The 21,382-nt window shown below is 42.3% G+C and overlaps 1 protein-coding gene across 5 annotated transcripts; it reads left to right on the top strand.

Moving 5' to 3' along the window:
* Nucleotides 1-165: 165 nt before the first annotated feature.
* LOC134310150 (serine/threonine-protein kinase 31-like) lies at nt 166-19,454 on the top strand. 5 transcript variants are annotated; one of them, XM_062991670.1, is made up of 24 exons: nt 166-238; nt 928-973; nt 1,094-1,146; nt 1,838-1,936; nt 2,036-2,107; nt 2,328-2,486; nt 3,518-3,828; nt 4,647-4,737; nt 6,249-6,364; nt 6,630-6,786; nt 8,075-8,200; nt 8,485-8,664; nt 9,873-9,986; nt 11,099-11,218; nt 11,580-11,711; nt 12,396-12,497; nt 12,686-12,766; nt 14,155-14,280; nt 14,398-14,517; nt 15,876-15,962; nt 17,885-18,034; nt 18,608-18,733; nt 18,845-18,916; nt 19,198-19,454. In XM_062991670.1, exons 2-24 carry the CDS (start codon nt 967-969, stop codon nt 19,300-19,302), a joined length of 2,706 nt encoding a protein of 901 aa, XP_062847740.1. In that variant the 5' UTR covers nt 166-238; nt 928-966; the 3' UTR covers nt 19,303-19,454. The 5 variants fall into 5 exon arrangements, with proteins under 5 accessions (XP_062847740.1, XP_062847742.1, XP_062847741.1 ...); XM_062991672.1 differs by lacking the exon at nt 8,075-8,200; XM_062991671.1 differs by lacking the exon at nt 15,876-15,962.
* The last annotated feature ends 1,928 nt before the right edge of the window (nt 19,455-21,382 follow it).

Here is a 21,382-nt window from a genome sequence, read left to right as displayed (position 1 = left end):
CATTGGCGCCCTCTGCTGGATGCATTGCGACTTTGCACCCAGTGTTTTTAGGAAGATGAAGGTGATGCTCGACCCACAGGTGACTTATTATTAATTAAAATAAAGTGGACTTATTTATGTGTATTAACTGTTTGTGGTTGCAGTAGGTCCAATGGCACCAGGACACACACACAAGGGCAAGTTTAGAGGAGCTAATCCACCGTCTGCATGTTTAAAACACACCGCCACTGACAACAGGGTGAATATGTTGAATTATTTATACAGATGAACACAGAAAAAAACATAAAATCACTAGTGTAAGTGTGTAAGGTGTAATGTTTTATTTACATATAGACAGGCATATGTATAAGTGTGCACATGCCTATCTACAGTATATGTAAATAAAGCATTGCACCTTGCACACTTCTCCATTAAACTGTCTGTATATACTGCTTTCCTAACAATTTGTATATATATTTTATTTTCTATTTTATTTCCTAAGTAGAGCACACTGAATCTTGTTGTACTTGTACAATGACAATAAAGGTATTGTTTTCTTTAACCCAACCAGTGCTTTTACACTTTAATTACACTACAGCCCCCTTTTATCCCCCTGTGTAGGCTTTAAAGTCGTGTTTAAACTCCACCATCTGATTTATTACCCCATTAAACTTTAGTTTAGTTTCATGAGGCCAAAATGCACCACATGTAAAAGCAACACACAGATTGTCAAATTCCCAATCACCCTAAAAACGTTCCAGCGTTCCAGATTTCATTCAAACCTGAACAAAGTGTGAATTAATGCTTATAATATGAACCAGTAATGCACCACTGTACATGGTAACTACTGTACTGAGGTAATTCTGTATAAAAGCACAAGCTTTGCACATGATGTATTTATTATTTACCTGTTATTACACTGATACTGGGACGCCATGTTGGTTCCAGACAGGAGCTCATGTGGAAGCCTGCAGAGAGGAGGTGGTGATGAAAAGTAAGTACCTGTAACTTGTTTAATTTTAAAAGCAATTAGAAAACTTGATCATTTGTTGGTTATATATTTTATAAATGTATGAATGAATGAAAGCTTCTGTCTCTCTCTCCGTCGATTCAGTGGAACTGCTCGTTGCTACCCATGTTGTGGATGCCATCACGTTCTGGGCTCAGGTGGGTTCACATTCATTTACTAACTTCATTAACCAAATAAACTACTAAACTAACTCTACCAGCCTAAATAAACTATAACTAACCGCTGGCATTTTATATAAATGTATTGTATATAGATTATAGTAAACTAACAGTGTTCCGCACAAGTACCCTGTATACATCATGATGGTTTAGTTCAGCTGATTGAAACGAGTTATAGTCATAGTTAGTAAGTGGTGTTTTCCATACATTAGAACCCCTTTCTTCAAAAAACAGACTTATATTAATTATATTGATGTATAAATATGTCCTATACATGTAAACACCACCAGTAACAGTGTTTCATACAGTGGACCATCACCAAGTTTTTTAATAAGTCTGGTACTGTAACAGTGTTCCATACAGTGGACCATCACCAAGTGTTATATTTATTAAAATGCATTAGTTAAATATCACAAATAGCATTAAGTAGAATATTTATTATGGTATGTTGATCATTTCTATTAATAATTGTAACAAATTAACTTGTATTTGCTGTGTGGAACACCTTACCAAGGTCAAAAAACATAAAACTGTCTCTCTTGTGTTTATGTAGTAAATTCAACAAATTATTCAACAAACTAATTCACCATTATTTTTGTACGTCTAGCAAATGTATAAATGTAGAAGGTATTTCAATCGTTCACAATCTTTTCTTCCCGTTGTGCTTCAGAACGTGTCTGAGGATAAAGAAGCTGAGAAGATCGATGCAGCTCTGTCTGAAATATGCCCCACTGCGTTAAGATTGTCAGGAAGACCAAGTCCTCACAAAGTAAATCTAAATAAAGCGTAATCATTTCAATAAGATGAAATATTAGAGAACCCTTTATGGTACACGGTAACTGATCTTCATGTCTCGACTGTGTTGTAGTTTTATGGTGCGTGTTACACAGGGGACCGGTGCTGGTACAGGTGTAAGGTGCAGCAGCAGGTTGATGACAAGGTGTGTACACCCCCCACCACACCGAAAACTGTAAATAATAAAAAAAAAATACATAGATGTTTTTATAGAATTAATTAATTTTTAAACGTCCAAATTAGCTTAGAACCAGATAGAATTTTTTAGTCCAGCCCATACGGTCAAATACAAATGTACAGCACTTAAACGGTGTAGAAAGTTTCATAATGTAATTGAATTCTCTGATTTTATTTATCGTGTTCAGTTTCACGTCACGTATGTGGATTACGGGAACACTGAGGTGGTAGGACGATCTGACCTTGTGGAACTTCCAGAAGACCTGCAGTGTGCAGCACTTGCCAAAAAGTACAGATTCTGGAGCTTCAATCTGGCGAGCGAGCTGGACTCTCCACATTACACACAGGTAACTCTACAGGAGACGTTCCAGATAAAATCTCTGGGGTTGGAGTGCGAATTATACAGCAAAATTGAGGGGGCAGCTTTTTTTAGGGGGGTTCATATAGTACTTAGGTGGATCAGACCCCCCCCACACAAAATTCTAGCCTTGGTCGAGGTTTCTTTTGGTCATTCTTTTAACCAGCAGATTGTTTTTGGTGTTAGCCATGTATTGACTGAAATGGGTGTTCTTTTGGGGTGTTTGGGTGGCACCAGTGCTGACAAGTTTGAATCTCAGCGGTGCTACCGGCCAGTCGGGCGCTACACAGGCATAATTGGCTTGTTTGACTGGGGGTTCTTCATAACTGCTGCAATAATTATGACCCCTGCTGGCTGATCGATGGCATTGCATAACGCACTGGATAACTGAGATCGGTGTGTGACTCTCCGTGCACGATACGGGTCTCCGTATGAACCCTGGTGCAGGTAGAAAGAAGCGGGCCGCACTGCACACCTGTCATAGGTAACGTGAGTGAGTCCGTACTATAACCATGTATCAAGGTTGGGCACGATATTTTGAAACGCTTTTAATTCATTGCAAATAGGTGACGGTTAGGAGCCTTGCACAGGGGCCCAAGGCTGGCTTGAACCAGCAACCTTCAGATCAATAGTCCAGTGCCTTAACGACTGAGTTAAGTGAGTCTGAATGTACTGAATATATTCAGTTACATTCGACTAAAGTTAAGACACACGCCAGCACACCAGTGCTGAGATCTAAAGCTTGTGAGTTCGAATCTCAGTTCCAACCGGGCTCCTACATGCAGACACGATTGGCTCGTCCGAGGGAGGGAGGGTCGTAGGGATTCCTCATGACTGCTGCAATTACGACCTCCGCTGGCTGATCCATGGTGCTGCACAGAGACGGGGGATAACGGAGATCAGTGCGTGACTCCGTACGTGATACGGATCTCGTGCGGGTGAAAAGAAGTGGTCCCTGCAGCAGTAGAGGTGAAATATTGGGAGGATAAAATGTGTGTTTCTGTACACGTCCTGTTCCAGGGGAAGTCCTTCCTGCAGAACCTGATTTCTGGAAAGAAGCTGCGCATCAGTAAGAAGTCGATCTGCTTCGACGGGACGATCCTGGTCCAGGCGTTTCAGGGTAACCTGGATATCGGCGAGGAAGTGTCGAAGTTCAAATTCGCCAAGATGAGTCTCCCAGGAAACATGGAGAACCCACTTCCTGTCGCGGCTCTCCAGAGACAGACCGGGCCGTGGACCTGCGGCGAGGGGGACTCGGACATCTCGTCTCCTTTCGGATGTTTGCCGAAGCTACGCCCGGTCCTCTCTAACCAAAAGCCTCAGATCATGAAGTAAGATATTATTTATGCATCTAATTACATCACGATACACTATAGGGTCAAAAGTATTCGGACGCCTGATTGTGAGCATGTCAGACGTCTGTTTTATTTACATTTACAGAATTTAGCAGACGCTTTTATCCGAAACGACTTACAGCACTGTGACAGTATATTGTCCTAGCAATTGAGGGTTAAGGGCCTTGCTTAGCGGGGCAATAGTGGCAACATGGCAGTAGTGGGACTTTCGATTACTAGTCCAGTACCTTAACCACTAGTCTGTGGGAATGTGTGCCCATTCAGTCAGAAGATGACAGCATTTGTATGACTGTTGTGAATTATATATTATTGACTATATATTATTGAACAGATTTCCAATCAATGGACCAATTTGCTCTTAGTCCTGCTTAATCTTTTCACAATATCATGTACGGTAGATGGTAAATGACCTACATTATTTGCATGCTTGTGTACATAAACGTTTGTTTTAACTTGTTAGCAATTGTTATGGCTGAAACTCATGAATTTAAGAATTAGAAGGGGCGTCCCTATACTTTTATCCATGTAGTATCTATCTAACTTGTAATTTGGAAATTAATTGTATAAATCGACACCCCGAATTCATTTGGGTGAACAGATCACTAGATTTACTGTTTGCAGCGAGTGTGGATGAAACACCTAAACACAATAACTAATTATCGAGGTAGATTTTCCCTTCAGTGTGTTTTATTTGTCCTTTTCTATTAAGGTAAAATAATAAATAGAACATAGTAAATGAATAAAAACGCTATAAGTCGTTCTGTTTCTTTTCCTTTCACTGTATTTTGCTGTAGGACTCAAAGTACCAACACAGACACAGATGAAAGCGCCGCAGAGCTGATTGCGGAGAACCGGCAGCTTAACACAGACAAGGTGCTCACAAAGGTACTCTCATCCTGCACAGTACGGTGTGGTGCACACAGTTTCCCTATAAAGCTGCACTGACACCATGTTCTATTCATAATCCCTGTTTTCAGAAAGGCTGGGACGCCTCATAAATTGGGTCGTGCTTAATCTTTTCACAATATCATGTACGGTAGACGGTAAATGACCTACATTATTTGCTGTCTTGTTCTTTATGAGCTTTTTTTTTTAACCTGTTAGCAATAATTGTGGTTGAAGCGCATGAGTTAAGGTTTAGACGTGGTGTCCCAATACTTTTATCACACTGAAGTGCCAGAAAAATGGGACTGTAGAGGCTACTGGTGGCTCCATAAAGGTACAGGGATTGTTTAGCCCTTTCTTATATAGATGTGACATCGCCAAATTCATTATGGTGACTACATCAGGACCTATATGTAACCAGTTTTATACAATAGGGGTTTTGGCCAATCAAGAAACAACACAAAAACTGTCAAATATATTTATTATCAATATTTAATTCAGCCCTTGACCCACTGTGTTCAATTTTATTAAGTAATGTATTATATACACCGATCAGCCATAACATTAAAACTACCTCACGAACCTCACTCCCTTCCATACAAGAACTATACCAGTCAGAAGAGCCACCAAGATAGTTGGTGACCCCACACACCCGGCCTATGGACTGTTCAGCCTCTTGCCCTCTGGCAAACGCTACCGCGGCATGCGATGCAGGACCGCCAGACTCAGCAAGAGCTTTTTTCCACAAGCCACCAGTTTACTCAACTCCCTATAACGGCACACACAACATACCTGCTCACACTTACGGACTTTCTAAACACATTTATTTATTAAGATTTAAATACCTACATCATGCTGCTACTCTTATTATATTCTGTGCAATAATTTAAGTGTTTAACACCAGGCATTTTATTTATTTATTACACCGGTACCTCATCACTGCAAATTATGTGCAATATTTCTAACTTAGTGTGTATATATTTTTTACTCTACTTAACGTGTATTTTATGTCTGTTTACAATGTATGTGCAATAGTGCTTTTTTATTTTTATTTTTTTACTGAATGTATATCTTTTTTAAAACTTAATGTATATTTTGTCTTGTATATGCTCTTTTTTTTGTTTTATATTCTGCACATTGGAGCTTGGGAAACGCGATCTCGTTCAGCTGTGCACTCCTAGCTGTATAGTCTGAATGACAATAAAGTTCACTTTGACTTTTGACCTTCTTGTTTCTACACTCACTGTCCATTTTATCAGCTCCACTTACCATATAGAAGCACTTTGTAGTTCTACAATTACTGACTGTAGTCCATCTGTTTCTCTACATGCTTTGTTACCCCCTTTCACCCTGTTCACCCCTACAGTCAGTAATTGTAGAACTACAAAGTGCTTCTATATGGTAAGTGAAGCTGATAAAATGGACAGTGAGTGTAGAAACAAGGAGGTGGTTTTAATGTTATGGCTGATCAGTGTATAACGTACTGTTCTGGACCCTTTGATGTTTTACAGGCGGTCAGTGAGACGTGTCCGGGGAAGGACGAGTGTGTCCAAGTCCACATGGAATCAACAGTCGGTGAACGTTTCTCTCGACTGGCTGAGAAAGTGGAAGCGGTGAGGAGGAACAGGTACGTCCTGTTATGTTACGACTTCTGATCCAGAATTTTCCCAGAATTCCCAGAATCATGGTTTGTGTGGGCACCTAGTCTGCTGGTAGCAGAACTGAGATTCGAGATGTCGGCTCCGGTGTGAATAAAATCATTTTAACAGTCGTCTCAGACTTTCACACCCCTGCTCTCTGTCCAGGATGTATTTCTCCCACCAGAATAAGGTCCAGACGCACAGCGATCCTGATCAGTCTGAGTAAAACAGGTTCGTCTGTCTTTTCCTCAGGGAGAACAGTCAGAGCAGCGCTGCCGAGGATCTTCTCTCTGAATCCATAACCGTGGTGGTTAATAATCGAATCGTAACGCCGTTTACGTCAGACAGACTGGAGGTGGCGAAAGAGGACTACACCCGGGCTTTACAGAAGCTCAGAGAGTGTCAGAACGTGAGTGATGTGTGGTGTCCACTCGTTATTAATTCTGAGACATTTTTATAAAATTTCTTCAGAAAAATGTTTGGTTTGGGGATCATCCGGGTGTTTTTTTTACATTTATATTTATTTAATATTTTATTTCTTTTATTACTTTATTTTATATTTTAATTTATTTTTAATTACTTTTTTTTATTTGTTTTATTCATTTTATTTATTTATTTTATTTTTTCATTATATATTTTAATTTAATTTTTAAGGTTTTTAATGTTTTTTTATGTATTTGTTTTTGTTTAATTTTATTTTAATTTTATTTTTTTATTTATGTTTATTTATTTATTTTATTTTTTCATTATATATTTTAATTTCATTTTTAAGGTGTTTTTGTTTGTTTAATTTTAAATTTTGTTTATTTATTTTATTTATTTTGTTTTTATTTATTTTATTTTTTCATTATACATTTTAATTTAATTTGTAATGTTTTTAATTTTTTTTAATTTATGTATTGTTGCTTAGTTTTTAATTGTCTTTATTTATTTTGTTTTTATTTATTTCATTTTATATTTTCATTATATATTTTAATTAAATTTTTATTGTTTAATTTTTTTATTTTTTTATTTTTTGTTTAATTTTTAATTTTGTTTATTTTATTCATTTTATTTATTTATTTATTTATTTATTATATTTTATTTTAATATTAGTAGTATGTTTTTTTTAAAAGATGAGCACCGTTACTCAACAAAATAAGCAGTCTTAAAAATTAAGGACAATGCAAGGAGAAGAAAACTCTTACTGTTCTTTCAGAATAAAAGTCTCCCTGTTTGTGCTCTAGTCCCAGAGAATTTCTCCTATTCAGGGTTGCAGTGGGTCCAGTTCACCAGGCGATAGGTATGAAACACCCCGGACAGGTCGCTAGGTCATCACAGGGCACACACATTCTGTGGGAGGAAACCGGAGCTCCCGGAGGAAACCCAGGACCTTCTTGCTTTGGGGCGATAGTGCTACCCACCGAGCCATCTGACACCCCTGGTAACAACTTATGTATCTGAATATTATACAGCCAGCACAGGGGGTATATAAATACAATGATGTAGTTTAATATATGAAACTTACCGTAGACACAGAGTGCATGTGCTTGATTGGCCTGCCTGCACTCCAAATCTGTCTCCTATTAAAAATGCACAGATCAGCTGAAGTCTCGTATCGAGCAAGAACTGGCAAACATCGTTTATCCTTCATGGCGCTACATGTGGTATAAACGGTTTTCCTTTAGCATGTGCTTGTGTGTTGTATGATCTGACAGAAGGGGGAGCTGGAGGACCTGGTGAGCACCAAAAATCAGATTTGCAGCGTTCTCTGCACCGCCGTGGACGACTTCCTGTCTGAGGTGGGGGGCCTGCCGATCGCTGAGCGACTGAAGACTTTAAAGGTGGGTGGTGGAAATGAATCCTCAGGTTGGATGGTCTTAGAGTGGCCCACTTCCCCACTGCTATCGGCCGGTCGGGCGCCTACTGCACACGTGTCGGAGGGGGAAATTGGACTAGATTGGGAGGAGGGATTATGGGGGAAATGCATTAAAAACATGAGTGTCACTGTCCACAGTCAATCAAGCTTTACATGTCCACAAGGTTGTTGCTCAGCACCCATGTCGGTCGTTGTTTCAAAACCTGTTGACTGTGGACAGTCTCTACCTGTCTCCCTATTCTTCAACAGGAAGTGAGCTCGTCCCTGACCACCGCGCTCGGTTCGTCCTCGGGCGAGGACGCCGGGGATCGGTCGTATGAGCAGTTCTGTGAGTGGAAGAATCGGAAGCATCAGAACTTGAGGAACACGAGACAGGCGACGGATAAATCCCTCTGCGCCCTGAGCGAGTGGGCGGCCGACGCCGGCAAGGTACTGAGCAAAGCGGAACCGGGTTCTGATTCTGATTCTGATGGGTGTTTAGTAGTTTTATAAAGAAATAAGAACTAAAAACGAGCAGTTCATGGCTGAACGTCACATTTAATTGTTGTAATTTGAACATCTTAGTTAAAACTGGTGTTATTTATATGGAGCTGGTTCTGGGTAGTCGTTCTGTTTGGTTCTGGAACGTCTGCGAAGGGTTCTGCTTTGAGGGTTCGGTCAGGCCTGTCAACTTTGCCCACAACTAACCCTAAAAAGCATTATTTATTAATTTTTTTGCATTTATTTTTGCATTTTTCTTCCAATCTAATCATATCCACTTACCCAATTGCATTTTGCTTCCTCTTTTTGGCCCCCTCTGACACGTGTGCAGTAACGACCGCTTTTCACCTGCACCAGGTGGGTTCATACGAAGATCCGTATCGTGCACGGAGAGCCACGCACTGCTCTCCATTATCCCCCGTCTCTGTGCAGCTCCGTCGATCAGCCAGCAGAGGGCGTCATTGCAGGAATCCCCTTTGACATCCAACCCTATGAACGAGCCAGTCGTCCTTAGTGTAGCGTGTTTTACCGCTGTGCCATGTGAGCGCCCTTGAGACCCATTTGAGACAAGAACGCTGTCGTTTGTATACAGAAGGGACCAAATATGCGTGCGCAGCTTTTATGTGGTAAAAGTAAAAGCTTTTATGCATTTTTTGGGCCCCTGCTGGGCAGAACCAGGATTCGTACCCTTAATTTTTCAACCGACAGCACATAGCTATACCCATTAGGCTACCACTGCCACAGTACCACTCTGACTGGACCTGAAGGGGCAAAAACGGTCACCAATGTGGCATCCTTTTGGACTCATTCCCTGGCAGACCGGCAGGCTGGTGCTTAGTCCAATAGGGATGTGCTTTACACCACTTGGTCTGTTGGTTATATAAGGTTCTTTGTGTGGCGCCTCAGCAGTGGAAACCCAGTACAGGGGTTATTAGATGGTTTTTGAGGTTTAAAGAGGCACTGACGTGATGGAAAGATGGCATGCCATGACCGTATCTTGTCGGATGCCGCTGAGATGATCTAAGTCAGCCAAACCCACTAGGTAGTGGAATACCAGCCGTCATTTTTACTACAGATACAGTATTAGGATTAAGGATTTATTTCTTCTTGTCGGTTCCATACATGTAATATTTCCTTCTTTTATTTTGTCCTGGAAGTTTTTCTGCTTGACCGAGAAGAGCGCCGTGACCCTGGAGGCCATCGCAGCGGTGGACGAGCTTCTGAAGCAGGCGGAGTTTCATGTGTGTGAGGAGCTGAATGTTAAAACTTCTGTAAGTTCTTTGATTATGAACTGAAATTCTGTCCTAGACCTACCGAACCCCCCCCCCCCCCCCCCGCCGTGTTAAGAATGCATAATATACACCGATCAGCCATAACATTAAAACCACCTCCTTGTTTCTACACTCACTGTCCACTGCTTTTCATGCTGTTCTTCAATGGTCAGGACCACCACAGAGCAGGTATTATTTAGGTGGTGGATGATTCTCAGCACTGCAGTGACACTGACATGGTGGTGGTGTGTTAGTGTGTGTTGTGCTGGTGTTTAAACACCTCACTGTCACTGCTGGACTGAGAATCGTCCACCAACCAAAAACACCCAGCCGACAGCGCCCCGTGGGCGGCGTCCTGTGACCGCTGATGAAGGTCTAGAAGATGAGCGACTCAAACAGCAGCAATAGATGAGCGATCGTCTCTGACTTTACATCTACAAGGTGGACCGACTAGGTAGGAGTGTCTGATAGAGTGGACAGTGAGTGGACACGGTGTTTAAAAACTCCAGCAGCGCTGCTGTGTCTGATCCACTCATACCAGCACAACACACACTAACACACCAGCACCACGTCAGTGTCACTGCAGTGCTGAGAATGATCCACCACCTAAATAATACCTGCTCTGTGGGGGTCCTGGTCATTGAAGCATGCAGAGAAACAGATGGACTACAGTCAGTAATTGTAAAACTACAAAGTGCTTCTTGTGAGTGTAGAAACAAGGAGGTGGTTTTAATGTTATGCCTGATCGGTGTATATTATGATTGACGATATGATCTGTCAATTTTACTGCTGTTTGAAATCGAATGGCTTCAATTTATAGCTGAAGTGCCAATCAGTAACAGCAGGGGGCGACAAAGGGGCTTTTTTAAATTAACCCTTCATATTCCGACACAAATTGAATAGGCAGGTATGAAGGATTTACTTGCTTAGATTATGAGTCAAATTATGTCATGAGTATATAAAATAAAACTAGAACTGATCACTTAGCCACTTTTTGAAGGCCTAAAGGGCTCTGAAGGTTCCCGTTTGAGTGGACGATGCTTCTCCTACCGTCGTTTGAAAGGTTTCGGGTCTGTTTGAGATGATCCATTCGGCGTGTTTGATTTTTACAGGAGCAGGATAACGAGGAGACGAAGATCATCTCCGACGCTTTTCGTAAAGTGATGCAGTGTATCGAAAGAGAGCAGCGCCTGCTGTGTGGCGTCCGGGACGCGTATGAGGTCAACGTGAAGGTACGGATTATAAAATCGTATTGCGACTGAAGTGCAGAACGTTCCTCCTTAAGGTGTCAAAGTGCCGGATCCTGCAGCAGTAAAGCATCCCCATAACATCATTGAATGTCCATGCTCACAGTGTGGATCGTATTAACGTTTACATTTTCATGCCACTTACATTATACAGTCTAAGCAATTGAGGGTTAAGGGCCTTGCTCAAGGACCCAACAGTGGCAACCTGGCAGTGATGGGGTTTGAACCAGCAACCTTCTGCTTACCAGTCTAGTACCTAACTAGGCTAGGCTACAACTGCGTATTATTCTGGTTATTCTGTATAAATCTATAAACTATATGTTCACTGAGATGTCGGTGATGCCAGTTTCAGAAGGACGTGTCGCAGTGGCAGAGCGCCACGCCCAACGCAGACGAGCTGCTCTGCATCAAGAAGCGCATCAAGAAACTGCGCTCACAACTGCGCTGGAAGCTGGTGGAAGTGAACTGTCTGGAGGAGGTAAGTGTCTGAGAAGAGGGCGTGTCTAAATCCTTAGCTCCCTTAAAATGCTCCTACTGAGGCGCCTTAATTCTGAGTGATGATCTGACCGAATAACGAGGGAGCGTCCGACTCCTCCTCAGCGGCAATTCATTCTTATTCATCTTCTCCCAGCTTAGTCGTAGCCAGTTCCTCTTCCTCTGCTGGAGACCCCGATGGCGTACGAGGAAGGTATATCCTCCCTCCGACGCGTGCGCTCCGACGACCCCTTCTTATCCCCCTGTACTTAGGTGGATTGGCGTGTGAGGTCGGTCTCCTCCACTTCTGTACAGGCGCCTCTGGCTACCAACCAGGGTTCCTACACTGCGCCGAAGACCCCGCCCAGTAGTAGTTTTTAGTCCCGGCTTTTCCCACCCAGAAGACCCAGTGGTTGATTTTTTTTTTCTGCTGTAGGCACTAGGGGGCGTCCAGCCGATCGGTAACACATCTGAGATTCGATCTAGCAGTCAGAGTCATTTATTATTTACTGTAAATGTAGTTGGAGGTGCCTTCAAGAACTATTTCAAGAAGAACTCTGATCACAGAAGCCAGAACTCGTCTTTAATCGCAGTTTTGTACCGTTATCTGGCGGTGTGGACGTACAGTACTGCAGCACCAGCGCATGAGTTATTTATCACGCCGTACTAATTAGTTTGTCTCCCACAGGCGGAGGAACTGGATCTGCCCGAGGTTCTGAGGAAGAAGGAGGAGATCGCTGAAACCAGGAACGCTCTGTTTCAAGAAATAAGGCGTGAAAAGGAGGAATATGTAAGATCAAACTGGATGATTTCTGTTTACTTCGATACCCATATAGTCAAAAAGGGGGGCACAGGGGTGCAGGTGGTTCCTTTATGTCCCTTTAAACCAGATTTGTCAGACTACTCGACCCTCTTGACATTTACATTGAATTATACTGCATGTACATTATTTATACTGTCTGATATACCACACTGTAGATCAAACTGGGTGAACTGGTGAAGGGAAGCTTCCCTGAGCTTGTGCAGCTCCATCCTGAGGCAGATATCGACACCTACCTGGTGAGTCCTCCATGTTCCCATTCAGTAATACGCCCTGGAGCAAGTAGATCCACCCAGAAATTAGTAGATTTTCAACCAGAAAGAAGTGAATCCATTTAGAAAGAAGTAGGTCGAACCAGAAACAAGTAGATCCACCCAGAAAAAAGTGGATCCACTCAGAAAGAAGTAGATTTCCACCCAGAAGCAAGTAGATCCACCCATAAATAAGTAGATCCACAGAAACAAGTAGATCCACTCACAAAGAGATAGATCCACTCACAAAGAAGTAGATCCACTTAGTAACAAGTAGATACATCCAGAAGCAAGTAGATCCACCAACAAAGAAGTAGATCCAGAAACACGCATATCCACCTAGAAAGTAGATCCAGCCAGAGAGTAGATCCACCCAGAAAAAAGTAGACCCACCCAAGAACAATTAGCTTCACTCAGAAACAAGTAGCTTCACTCAGAAAGAAGTAGATCCAGTCAGAAAGAAGTGGGTCCATCCAAAAAGAAGTGGATTCACTCAAAGAAGTAGGACAGCCCAGAAACAAGTAGATCCACCCAGAAATAAGTAGATCAATCCAGAAACAAGTAGTTTCACCCAGAAGCAAGTAGATCCACCCAGAAATAAGTAGATCCACTCAAAAATAAGTGGATCTACCCATACACACACATCCACCAAGAACTAATAAGATCCACCAGAAGCAAGTAGATCCACCGAGCAAGACATGGAACCACCCAGAAAGAAGTGGAACCACCCAGAACAAAGTAGATCCACTCAAAGAAGTGGATCTACCCACACACACACACACACACACACACACACATACATACACACACACACACACATCCACCAAGAACTAAGTAGATCCACCAGAAGCAAAGAGATCCACCCAGAAATAAGTAGACCCACCCAGAAAGAAGTGAATCCAGTTAGAATCAAGTAGATCCACTCAGAAAAAAGTAGGTCCACCCAGAAAGAAGTGGATCTACCCATACGCACACATCCACCAAGAACTAAGTAGATCCACCAGAAGCAAGTAGATCCACCCAGAAACAAGTGGATCCTAGCAACCATGTAATGAAAATGGCATCTAAAATCAAAAGGTACGAGCACTGTAAGAGGACCTGTAATGGAATGTGGGGGATGTTATTAAGGTTTGTGATTATTATTTTGGCTGCTCCTGTATCGACTGAACTCATGAAGTGCTGAAGTGATAAACAAGTCGCTGTTTATGATCAGTATTCACCGTCTTTTGTGTTCGTGATGTTTATCGGAGCAGGTTTTTAATTTCACGTCTAAAACTATCGATTCGGACTGAATTACGCGGCGGTCGTTCTTCGGTATCGATCATGCCGGTGCGTGTATTGATCCCGCGGCCGCGGCGGTCGTGTTGTGTCGGCAGAGCTCCGACGGGCTGCTGATGAAGAGTTTGGACCGAGACACGTTCGACGCCGAGCCCATGAGAGAGCTGAGCGGCAGGAGACCGCTGGTGTGCACCGAGTTCCAGGGTCAGAAGGTCGTGCTGAAGGTAACTGAGACTTATGATGTTCCACTCTTACTAGCAACCATTCAAGCCGTTTAATTAAGGGCGCGGTGTTACCTACCTGGCCGAGGAAGCGTTTATTTTCGTTGGATTGTGTGCCAGAGCTACTCTGTGGACGAGGAATCTGAAGTCAGGATGATCGAGCAAGCCGTGCAGTATCACCGAGCTCAAGATCAGAACCCCTCCGCCGCCATGCCTCTGCTCAGCCTGTTCTTCGGCAAGGTGCTTCGTTCTACACCTCTGAATATTTATTATATATTATTTTTGCTTGCTTGGAGGGTGAGGTGAAGGATTATTGGGTTTAAATTCATCTCTGCGGCTTCTGATGTTCCCATAACGCTCTGCCGCAGAGCCTGGTCCTTAATTATTAGGTCCTTCAGTAGTACGTGTTGCGATAAGTCAAGTCAAGTAGATTGTATTTGTATAGCGCTTTTTACAATGGGCATCGTCTCAGAGCAGCGTTACAGAATCCAGGACCGACAGACTTAAAAACCCCTGTTGAGCAAGCCGAGGGCGACAGGGGCAGGAAAAACTCCCTTAAAATTACAGGAAGGAACCTTGAGAGGAACCAGACTCGGCAGGGACCCCCGTCCTCCTCGGGTGGCCTGGAGGATAATTTGAATAAATAAAATTTACACAAATCATACAAACACACAATTAAATTTAACTGAAAGTTATAACTAGCAAAATAATAATGTGAGTTCTTCATTATTCAGTCCAGTCTGTCATAAAGTCCTAAAGAGTTCTTAACATTTTTGGTGCAAACACATCGTCACATCTAGCAGGAGCAGCATTGTTGGCACGGCAGTCTCGACAACCTCACTAAGAACTAAGTAGATCCACCAGAAGCAAGTAGATCCACCCAGAAACAAATAGATCCACTCAGGAGGAAGTGGATCTACCCGTACACACACGTCCACCAAGAACTAAGTAGATCCACCAGAAGCAAGTAGATCCACCGAGGAAGACATGGAACCACCTAGAAATAAGTGGATCCAGTCAGAACAGAGTAGATCCACCCAGAAAGAAGTGGATCCGCCCACACACACACACACACACATAGTAGATCCCATCTAGCAGGAGCAGCATTGTTGGCACGGCAGTCTCGACAAACCTCAGGTGGGTAAACAGGTTTCCGTCAGAACCACCTCGGGGTAAAACAACTGAAAATGAGCAGGTGACAAAGCCAGGAAGGCTTCGCACCTAACGTCCACTGGGTGGCCCAATGATCTCCAGCCCTGATTTTTTTTTTTCATCGTTCAGATAAGAGTTCCAGGATAAAATAAAAATACAAACTAAACTTTTCAGTCTGTATTGTTATGGACACTCCTACCAAGGGTCCTTACCTCAAACACCCTCATTATTGCTCTTAATCATGGGGAAAAACAGTTATTAATGTATCCGTACCTCAGGAATACACCCTGACAGGTGCAAAAATCCATTTCAGGGACAGACAGAAGCTGTCTGAATACTTTTTTTCTCATTGTATGATTTTCCGACACCTGAACATACTAGAACCCTCTAGAATTTATTAGTAGTTAACATGATCTGGGTCTAATTATGCCGCATGTTCCTTCCAGTCCGATCCTCTGGCGTACATCATAGTGCCGTACTACTCGAGTGGGAGTCTTAAAGCTGTGCAGAGAAGCAACCCGCTGCACGCGTCTGTAAGTTCTCTCTCCGTTTATTAATGCGCACACATGATGAGGGACTGAACTAAATGTGGCTCATAAATCCAGGACAGAAGCCGGAAATCGTATTAATGTCATTGTTAATGTGGTCAAATATAAGTATAGTAGTAAGCAGTATGCAGTATATACTGAGTGTAGTATACAGTATATACTGAGTGTAGTATACAGTATATACTGAGTGTAGCATACAGTATATACTGAGAGTAGTATACAGTATATACTGAGTGTAGTATACAGTATATACTGAGTGTAGTATACAGTATATACTGAGAGTAGTATACAGTATATACTGAGTGTAGTATACAGTATATACTGAGTGTAGTATACAGTATATACTGAGTGTAGCATACAGTATATACTGAGAGTAGTATACAGTATATACTGAGTGTAGTATACAGTATATACTGAGTGTAGTATACAGTATATACTGAGTGTAGCATACAGTATATACTGAGTGTAGTATGCAGTATATACTGAGTGTAGTATACAGTATATACTGAGTGTAGTATACAGTATATACTGAGTGTAGTATGCAGTATATACTGAGTGTAGTATACAGTATATACTGAGTGTAGTATACAGTATATACTGAGTATAGTATACAGTATATACTGAGTGTAGCATACAGTATATACTGAGTGTAGTATACAGTATATACTGAGAGTAGTATACAGTATATACTGAGTGTAGCATACAGTATATACTGAGTGTAGTATGCAGTATATACTGAGTGTAGTATACAGTATATACTGAGTGTAGTATACAGTATATACTGAGTGTAGTATACAGTATATACTGAGTATAGTATACAGTATATACTGAGTGTAGCATACAGTATATACTGAGTGTAGTATACAGTATATACTGAGTGTAGTATACAGTATATACTGAGTGTAGCATACAGTATATACTGAGTGTAGCATACAGTATATACTGAGTGTAGTATACAGTATATACTGAGTGTAGTATACAGTATATACTGAGTGTAGTATACAGTATATACTGAGTGTAGTATACAGAATACAGTATATACTGAGTGTAGTATGCAGTATACTGTATATATTCAGTGTAGTATACAGTATATACTGAGTGTAGTATACGGTATACAGTATATACTGAGTAGTATGCAGTATACAGTATATATTCAGTGTAGTATACAGTATATACTAAGTGTAGTATACGGTATACAGTATATACTGAGTGTAGTATACGGTATACAGTATATACTGAGTGTAGTATACGGTATACAGTATATACTGAGTGTAGTATGCAGTATACAGTATATATTCAGTGTAGTATACAGTATATACTGAGTGTAGTATACAGTATACAGTATATTCTGAGTGTAGTATACAGTATATACTGAGTGTAGTATACGGTATACAGTATATACTGAGTGTAGTATACGGTATACAGTATATACTGAGTGTAGTATGCAGTATACAGTATATATTCAGTGTAGTATACAGTATATACTAAGTGTAGTATACGGTATACAGTATATACTGAGTGTAGTATACGGTATACAGTATATACTGAGTGTAGTATACGGTATACAGTATATACAGAGTGTAGTATGCAGTATACAGTATATATTCAGTGTAGTATACAGTATATTCTGAGTGTAGTATACAGTACATACTGAGTTTAGTATACAGTATATACTGAGTGTAATATGTAGTATACAGTATATATTCAGGGTACCAACACAAGGACTGAGGCATAACTGCACTACACCGGACTCATTCGGATGGTCTCTGCTTATTGATTTAGCGTCCGTGCGGCGGCAGTAACCGCAGTTGCAGTAACTTTTGCACCTCGTTAGTGTTATCAGCGCTGAAAGGATTGCAGAAGCTGTAGAAATAAATCACGCTGATCGCTCTGCTGTGTTTGTGTAGGAGGTCGGGAAGGTAATGAGAGGAGTTCTTCTGGGCCTGCAGAGTCTGCACAGATCCTGCATCACTCACGCCTCCCTGAACCCCAACAACGTGTTCGTCCTCAACCGAGAGCGCGGCGTCATCGGGGACTTCGATTTTACAAAGACGCCCGTGAGTACGAGACACACGAGTCGTACAGAGTAAATCTAGCACGCTCCCAGGGTTTATTAGGAAAGTCAGAGAGGCTCCTGAACCCCGTGTTACCTTAAATACATCACACTGGCTAGTACTTTCCATCCCAATTTAGTCGTGTCCAATTCCCTGATTCCCTGATCCGGAGAGGCACACCTCAATCTCAGCACTGGTGGGGTAGCGTGTTTTACCACTGTCCCACCCAAGTGCCTAAATCTGTAGCACTCAGATTCATCAGTGTACAGGATGGGTAGCTGACTAGATCTATAACATGTTCAGGGTGTTATTCCAAGGGAACAAAATTTAAGCAAGAAGCTCATGTGTTTGATTCCCAGGTGGAGCGGCCCGGGTTTTTTCTGTGCGGAGTTTGCATGTTCTCCCCACGTCAGTGTTGGTTTCCAGTGGGTTTCCTCCCACAGTACAAAGATGTGCAAAGAAAAACAACAAAATGATGTACGTTTGCTGTGAGGTATAAGCAGTGGTGTGTGTGTGTGTGTGTGTGTGTGTGTGTGTGTGTGTGTGTGTGTGTGTGTGTGGTATCTTACTTTACAGGAGCAAAGGGCCGTGGACGGTGGCATGGTGGCCGGCTCCGTTGTTCTGGTGGCTCCAGAAATAAAGCGGGGTCAGCGGCCGTCTCCAGCTAGCGACATGTTTGCTTTCGGTGGCCTCCTGCTCTGGGTAGGGAGGCATATCGATGAGCATTTTGATGGTATCTGTTTCTGGTTTATTTTTGACATGGACGCTCGTTCTGATTTCCTCCATTGTTTGTTTGTTTGTTTTTTATTTTAGCTTCATGCTCCAGACTGCAGTGGTGATGTGGGAAATGAGCCCCAAGCTGCGGAGTTCACCAGATTGAAACTGGTACATTAAAGTCACACTACACAATTCGATCTCTTGTAATCGGGAGTCCTTTAAGTCGTGGTTTTCACAGTACACGATTGATTGGCGTGGGGGAAGGGGGGGGGCACACACTACACCATCTATCACCAGGAGGAATCACAGACGAGTCTGTCCGGTCTCCCAAACTATGTTTAGTCACCAAAACACACGCGAGAAGTGACGAGGGGTTTATTTATTTATTTTTAATGCATTTTCTCCCCATTTTCCTCCCAATTTAGCGCATCCGATTTTGTCTTCCACAGGATGAGAAACTCCAAACCCTGATCCCCAAGCTGCTGGTTAGTTCTGGAAGGCCGTCAGCTCTGGACGTTCTGCACGATGACTACTTCCTCGCCTTAGAAAACTGATTATACTGAACAGATTATAAGAAATGTCATTATTTTGGTTTGCATTTACGCTCTAGTTTTTAGTTCCTGGTTTTGTTACAGAAGGAAAATCTAAAGAGACTTTTGTTTAGATTCTTTCTCTATGTTTTGTTCAAATAAAAACGCTACTCGGACGTTAGATGTCTTCTTGTGGAGCTCCATGAGGTGGTGTGTCAGCATAGCTTCACGGTCCTGGGGTCCAAGGTTTAATCCTCGTCTTTAAAAAGATAAACAAATCATTTAAAATTAAATTAAAATTGTTTATCCGCCGGGCGGCACAGTGCCTCGGTGGGTAGCACAGTCGCCTCACAGCAAGAAGGTCCTGGGTTTGATCCCCAGGTGGAGTTTGCATGTTCTCCCTGTGTCTGTGTGGGTTTCCTCCGGGAGCTCCGGTTTCCTCCCACAGTCTAAAAACATGCAGCCAGGTTAATTAGAGACACTGAATTGCCCTATAGGTGAATGTGTGTGTGTGTGTGTGGACTGGCGCCCCGTCCAGGGTGTTACTGTGTGCCTTGCGCCCATTAAAAAGCTGGGATAGGCTCCAGCTGAATGGCCTCATTTACATTAAGTGTTATTTACATTAAGTGTTATTTACATTAAGCAACAGTATCGGATTGGATTACACATTTTTTCCTTCCGATATTAGATCCAGAGTATCGGATCGGTGCCAGCCCTAATTAAAACCCTGATTCTGTGACGGTCACACTGGTTTTCTGTCCCACCTTGGTATATTTTGTTCAAACTTCTCACTTCTAACTTGCAAATCTCTACGTTTATATTTACATTTTTGGAGTTTAGCAGACGCTCCTATCTAGAAGAACGTCTACAGTTAACATTTCTATACTGTAGTTCAAGTAGAGAACAGGTCAGGGATACACATCCCTGCTGCTGAAGCCCTATTAGAACCTCTCATGCTGTGTGGCCAGCGGATGCCGAGGAACATAGTGCGCAGAGGTCACCAACTTTCTGCACAGTCGATCGCTACAGACCTCCAGACTTCATGTGGCCTTCAGGAGAGCTCAGGAACGGGTTTCCGAGGCCGAGCTGCTGCATCCAAGCAGTGGTGTAAAGCACGCCGCCACTGGACTCGAGCGGTGGAGACATGTTCTCTGGAGTGACGAATCACGCTTCTCCGTCTGGCGATCCGATGGACGAGCTGCCAGGAGAACGGTACTCGTCTGACTGTATTGTGTCGAGTGTAGAGTGTGGTGGAGGGGGGATGATGGTGTGGGGGTGTTTTTCAGGAGTCGTGCTCGGCCCCTTAGTTCCAGTGAAAGGAACTCTTAATGCTTCAGCACACCAAGAGATTCTGGACAATTTCATGCTCCCGACTTTGTGGGAACAGTTTGGGGATGGCCCCTTCCTGTTCCAACACGACTGCGCACCAGTGCACAAAGCACAAGCTCCATAAAGACGTGGATGAGCCGGTTCATGACCTCAACCCGATAGAACACCATTGGGATGAATTAGAGCGGAGACGAGCGGTCAAAAATTCCCATAAACACACTCCTAACCCTTGTGGAAAGCCTTCCCAGAAGAGCTGAAGCTGTTATAGGTGCAAAGGGTGGCCGACATCATATTAAACACTATGGATTAAGAATGTGACGTCACTCAAGTTCATACGCGTGTGAAAAGGCAGACGAGTGAATACTTTGTTGATTGTTTGATTTAGTCAAAGGTTTTGTGAAAGTAGTTTATATTTTGTGTTTACTGTGTTGAGAAAATGAGTGGAATTGTTAGGAAACGTGTTTATGGGTGATTCTTCAATTGCGGGCTCTTTTGACCATCTTAACTTTTGAAAAATAAAATTAGGAATAATTTAGTTTTAATTATGTCAAGATAATGCTTACATGCTCTAGAGCAAAGACTTAATGATGGCTACAATTGAGCTTATATAGAATTTTAATATTTCATATTCATGTGTTGGTAGTGACGTGTTGCGGTAATGACAATTTTTACTTTTTCTAATAAAAAAACTAGCTAGGCCATGGATTTGCTAACGCTAGTCCACAGCTAGTACAAGATGCACTTTAAATACATATAAATAATGTGTAAACTGCCG

Source organism: Trichomycterus rosablanca, chromosome 3 (genome assembly GCF_030014385.1).
Source record: "Trichomycterus rosablanca isolate fTriRos1 chromosome 3, fTriRos1.hap1, whole genome shotgun sequence".
NCBI lineage: Eukaryota > Metazoa > Chordata > Actinopteri > Siluriformes > Trichomycteridae > Trichomycterus > Trichomycterus rosablanca.
The sequence above is the reverse complement of the archived record's forward strand: the minus strand, read 5'-3'. Positions and strand labels throughout refer to the sequence as shown.